Below are 6,000 nucleotides of genomic sequence, written 5' to 3' on the forward strand. Positions count from 1 at the left end.
CGTGTCCCAGCAGGAAGAGCCACAGGGACACACGCACGTTTGTGGCATGCAGGGGTTGGGATGTGGGCGAGGAGAACAGGAAACTTCATGGATGTGGGGTACTTTCTGGAGAGAGACAGTGGCCATACAATGTCTGCCCTCCTCCTGAAGGGGACACCTTAAAAAGGTCTCAAGGGGGCACCTGATGAATATTTTACCCTCCGTAACATCAGGCAGATCCTGAGATGAGAGGGAAGCGCACTCCAAGCCAAGGACCTCAGTCTCGGCACACCCCACCGCAGGACAGTGTGATGAGGCACGCAGTGGGAACCAAGGATGCTGGGTAGCAGGGATTCACTGCGCTACTCACTACAATTCACTTTAAAGCCTACTGATGACATAGTAAAATCCTTCTGTGGATCTCGAATACGTTTCTGGAAGTGCTGAGAAAAGCAAAATGAACTTATCCTCCTCTGACTGCAAGTGTGCACAGTTGACAAATACCCTTGTAGGCTGGCAGTGCCACTTGCTCCCTCCCAGACTCGCTGGGGCGGGTCCTGCCATCAACCTTGGATATACAGGAGTGAACCTTTGTCCAAGTTTGGCCACTGCTAAAGTGACTGGTTTGGAAATGATCTAACAAGACACAAGATTTCTAGGAACATCCTAACAGTGCAACAGGATTTTCCCAGCAAAAACCCACTAGGAAAACTAGAAGGAAGTCACACCCCATTAGAGTAAGAACATTTCCAATGACTAGGGCTCGATCCGAGATAGCCAGACAGCCCTTTTCTAAGTGACCCACTCACATGGTGTAATCAACTGCAGCCTGCTGAAGTAATAGAACCTCCATCCATCCACCTTTATGTCCATTCATCAATCCATCCTCATATCCACCTATTCATCCACCCTCACTGTCCATCCATCTACACTCATGGTCACCCATCCACTGCCATGTCCATCCATCATCATTATCCATTCATCCATCTCCAGTCCATCCATTCTAATTGTCCATCCCTTTACCCTCATGTTTATCCATGCCTCTCCTGTCCATCCATCTTCCTCATGTGCATCCCCTGTCCTCATGTCAATCCATCCCCCCTTATGTCCATCCATCCATCCCCATGTTCATCCATTCACACTCTCCCACGCTATTGGTAAACTTGGAGCTTTACGTTAGTAGAGAAGAATCTGTAGCCTTTCCTGCCTGGGGTGGCTTCATAACCACCATCTTCAGATCTCAGCTTCCTGAGTAGCTAAGATTACAACCATGAACCAAGGGTGTCCCACTTCTACTGACCAACTTTTTAGGAAACAACTGACATGTGATGGCTGGACAATGGAGTCCACCTCGGTGACAGGAGAAAACACAGTGTCTGAGACCCAGTGTGAGAGGTGGGTGAGCATGTCTCACTGATGGGGTAAAACAGGCCTGAAAGGAAATTGCATTCTTTCAAACACCAAATAAAAAGCCAGAAATTCTACAAATGCCAGGAACAGCACCTGCAAATCGCATAGGTTAAAAACATGGATCTTATAGCTGGGCACTGGTAACACAAGCCTGTAATCCTAGCTACTTAGGAGGCTAAGATTTTAGGTTCACAGTTCAGAGCCAGCCTAGGCAGGAAATTCTATGAGACTCTTACCTTCAATTAAGCACCAGAAAACTGGAAGTGGCACTGTAGCTCCCTAGCCTTGAGTGAAAGAGCCTAGGAACAGTGCCCAGGCCCTGAGTTCAAACTCCATGACCGACAATAAATAAAAGGATCTCACATTCCAACATTATGAAACCAATCTATTCAACCTTAAACTTAACAGTCCTCTGTCTCTCCTGATTGTAAGTGGAATGTGTAGTTTGGCCCTTTCACTCCTAGGTGACATCAGTAGTGAGACATACTTACCCACTGCTAACAAAGAGAATGTTTCCAATGAAACTATGAAATGCCATCAATTGAAAGACCTTCGCTTCAGAAATGCTTAAACGTTGAAAAAAAATAGCTCTTACAATCAATGAAATGACATTGTGATTTCAAGAGGGCTAATGCAGGCTTGACAGTGGCAGAAAAGAATCTGTTTTGTATTGGAAACCAAAATAGAGACGCTTTATGTTTCTAGGTTAGACTCTACACTTTAAATCGTGCTACTATCTGTGCATAACAATGTATCTCCACTTTAAACATCAGTTTGGTGAAATCTTACTTTGTTCTTTTCAGGAAGGGAAGATGTCTGAATAACCAGATGAAGCCCACAATTCACCTAACATGTAAAAAAAAAATCAAATTGTAAAATGTGTTCTTATATACCAACATCACCTCCTTCCCCCAAGAAGAAGATACAGTTATAAAAATCAGAATACTACCAAAAAAAAAAAAAAGAGAGAGAGAGAGAAGGAAACAATGTCCTCGTTTTGTGCAGGGTTAAATCAATCGTGGCTTGCAGATGGGCTCAAATCGATCGGATCGCAGCTGAGCATCAAAGCGTGGCATTGGTCATCCGCTCCCCATGTATCCGGGATCAACAGAACCCTCCAATGCCTCGGGCCAAGCGGGCGCGAGTCCCTAATGATAACAGAGTCCTTTCCCGGTTTAATAAAGATAAGGGGCTGGAGCGACGCCAGCGACCCCGGCCGGCGGCCTCGCCTCGTCCCGCGATCCGGGGCCCCCGCCCCCCGCGCCCCCGCCGCGCCCGGACCCCCCCCGGCCTCCGGCAGACCACGGCCCGGGAAGAGCCGTCCCCGGGCCGCCGGCGCCCGCCGGGCCCCACCTACGTTGTTGGCAGCCCGGCCGGAGGCGGAGCGGTACCTCCCGGGAATCATGGCGGGCCCAGTGAGGGATGCTCGACCCACGGTGGAGGCGAAACCACCACGGAGACGCAGACGCGCCGGAGGGGGCCCGTCTCCCGGGCAACCGGCTCCCGGTCACCATGGAAACCGCCGTTTCCGGTCTGGTCCTCCTTGCCCTCCCGTCTCTTCCTCCGGTCCCCAGCGCTCCCAACCGCCGACCCGACCCTTACGTCGTCGGGTCGTACGTGTGATGGGGGACGGGAGGGAGCCGGTGGGACCCCCTTCATGCCTCGATTTACCTCCTCAACTTCGTGAAAACAGAGACAACCAAGCGGGGAACGGCGGGGGAGGGGGGGGGGAGGACGGCGCACGGTGGTCGCTATGACAACCGCCACTTCCGGTCCCCCGCTCTTTCAGCTCCCCCCAGCTCCACGGCGGCCCGCGCGACGTTGGGTCCCGCCAGGGTCCTCGTGCCCGGAAGGCAGAAGCACGGGGCTTGGCCCTCGGGGTTCCCGGCTGCCTGCGCTTGCGTTCCGTTTGCTTTGAGCGAGACCTCAGCTCTTGGGGTGCCTGACCCAGTCCACGAACTCCCGGGGTGTGTGTGTGGGGGGATGATCAGGGGCCAGAGTCGTCCACGGTGCCCCCGGGAGGGGTACGGCCTCCTGAACACGGGAAGGAGTACAAAGCCACCCGTGGGGAACAGGCCTGGAGGCCCGGCCCCGGCGTGAGGAAGGGAAGCCGGTGACCTGCCACCCTAGCTGCTCAGGAGGCGGACCTGACGAGCGCAGTTCAAAGCCAGCCCGGGGCAGAAAAGTGCATGCGCCTCTAATCCCCAATAAACTACTCAGGAAGAGTCAGGGCTGGGGCACAAAGAGGACTCAGGGACAGCTCCCAAGTCCTTAGTGTGAGCCCCAGGGCTGGCAAAAATAAATTAAAAAAAAATGATAGGGGAGAGGAGGTAGCGATGAAAGATGAGGCTCCTGATGCACAATATTGTCCCACTTCTAAGGTCAACCATTTGGGGCCTTTAGTTGCTTTTGGAAACTGCCCTACATTCGGCCCAGGGCTGGCCTCAAACCTTTCTCCTCCTACCAGAGCCTCCTGCAAACCACCACACCCAGCCTTCATTGAGATGGGTTTTTTTTTTTTTGTCCCTACTTTACTTTCTCATTCTTTTGTAATCCCCTTTCCCTGTTTCATTGTTGGAGTAGGTTTGGGCTTGTCAGCTTCTCCTGGCATCTGTAGAGGTTGGAATTCCCTGACTGCTTGCTTTTCTTCTAACCACTATCGTCCAATTCACATTATCCAGCATAGCTGAGGTGATGGGCCTATGCCACCTGTTGAGATGGAATTAATAAGAAACCCTCTTCTGATGGATTCTGGAGCCACCTTCATTGGTCTCATTTTTTGGCTTAAATCCTCCCTGTATGCTCAGACACTAGGTGGGGTTGCTGAGCCACAGTACCTATAAACAGCTCAGCAGCCAAATGACAATTTTGGAACTGAAGAGAACTTGGGGGCTGAGCTAGTCCTTGTTTGTTTGGCAACTGAGAGCAAGAACTAATTTGAAGTAATCTCCGGTTGTCTCCACAACCAACCCAGCCTTTCCAGGCCCCTGCTTCCTAGTGATTGGGTACAAAAGCTGGATGCATTTCCAAGGCTAGCTTAGCAGATTTCTCCAGAATCATTTCATCATGCTCACAAGATCTTGTAAGCTCCCTGGAGGCAGAAGCAAGCTTTTCATTGGGAAGGTCTGCGTTCCATGTCTGGCATTCAGTGGACACTCAGCTAATATTTGTGAATTAAATGATGATAAGGCTCAAGCATGTTTTGAAAGCATCTAGAGGCAGCAAATCTTCCCAGTGACCTCTGAAGGGAAGTTGCTCCTAACACAGATTTGCACCCTTTGTGTACGGGTGGATTTCTCTCGAACTTCCCTGAAGATGTCAGGAGTAGAAGGAACTTGGGAAACATCACCTACTCAAAATGCTTCCAGTGAAATAAACCACCAAACAAGTTGGAGACAGAGGTATGGCTCAAGTAGAGCACTAGCTTTGAGTGGAACAGTAAAAGGACAGTGCCCTGGCCCTGGGTTCAAGTCCTAGTACCAACACACAGGCCCATATTTTCTTCCCCTCCCCCTAAGAGATAATGTGTCTCTCACTTCGTGACTTTGGATTGGCCAATGGAACACCAACAAAGGTACCACACACTAAGACTTCACAAGGGCCTGGGCCATAGAATCATCATGGAAACGACCTCACACCAGTCTGCAGAAGATAAGAAGCCGCGTGGAGCTGGACATAGTCTCTCAAGCTCCTTAGGAGACAGATGTTGGGGAATTGAAATTTGAGGCCAGAGGAATTACCCTGCCAACCCATGAGATTGTGGGTTTGGACCCTCTAAATGGCAGGGACATTTGTTACACAGCAAACACTACCTGATACACATTCCCTTGGCACGGAACACCCATAATTGTTTTCCTGCTCCCTCCTCACCAAAGCCTTCACCTGCTACAATAAAGCTCCAGCTAATCATTCTGACTCCAGTAAAGGTACTGGAGTGAAGGGATCGCAGAGTGGAATTGCTGATGTAAAAGTGGCTCAACTGAAGGTGTGGGCTGAAGGAACCTTAGCTTGAGAATCTTTAAAAGTTAAGTCCAGGGCTGGGACTGTGGCTTAGTGGCAGAATGCTTGCCTAGCATGCATGAAGCCCTGGGTTCCATTCCTTAGTACCACATAAACAGAAAAGGCTTGAAATGGTGCTGTGGCTCAAGTGGTAGAGCGCTAGCCTTGAGCAAAAGTACTCAGTGCTCAGTCCCTAAATTCAAGCCCCACATCAAAAATAAAAAATCCTTGGACTAATTCTAGCCTTTTTGTTGTTGTTGTCGTTGGTGGTGGTGGTGAGACTTGAACTCTAGGCCTAGGCATTGTCCTTGAGCTCTTCAGCTCAAGGCTACCACCCTACCCCTTGAGCTACAGTGCCAATTCTGGTTTCTAGTGGTTAATCAGAAATAAGAATCTCACAGACTTTCTAGTACCCAGGCTGGCTTTGCATTGTGATCCTCAGATCTCAGCCTTCTGAGTAGCAAGGATAACCGGCGTGAGCCACCGCTCCAGGTTTTCCAGTCTTTTTTTTTCAATTATAATTTGACTCCCAGTGGAGAAGAGATTTCCATGATGCCTTTAAGAGATGCAAATGCTCTCTTCGCTTATAACACTCCACCCCCCTAAGGCCAA

The 6,000-nt window shown here is 50.1% G+C and overlaps 1 protein-coding gene across 3 annotated transcripts in view; it reads right to left on the minus strand.

Moving 5' to 3' along the window:
- The window catches only part of Lrrc49 (leucine rich repeat containing 49), a 37,346-nt gene extending 34,263 nt beyond the window's left edge, over nt 1-3,083 (minus strand). Inside the window, exons 1-2 of one of the 3 annotated variants that reach the window (XM_090321787.1) lie at nt 3,007-3,083; nt 2,179-2,235 (exon numbers count right to left, since the gene is read on the minus strand). In XM_090321787.1, the coding sequence (XP_090177913.1) occupies nt 2,179-2,235; nt 3,007-3,048 (99 nt within the window). In that variant the 5' untranslated portion in view covers nt 3,049-3,083. Of the gene's footprint in view, nt 1-2,178; nt 2,236-2,746; nt 2,856-3,006 lie in introns of those variants that run through there. The other 2 variants (XM_090321789.1, XM_090321788.1) reach the window with 2 other exon arrangements.
- Between the last annotated feature and the right edge of the window lie 2,917 nt (nt 3,084-6,000).

This window comes from Megascapheus bottae, chromosome 30, assembly GCF_031878675.1.
Source record: "Megascapheus bottae isolate mThoBot1 chromosome 30, mThoBot2.hap1, whole genome shotgun sequence".
Taxonomy (NCBI): domain Eukaryota; kingdom Metazoa; phylum Chordata; class Mammalia; order Rodentia; family Geomyidae; genus Megascapheus; species Megascapheus bottae.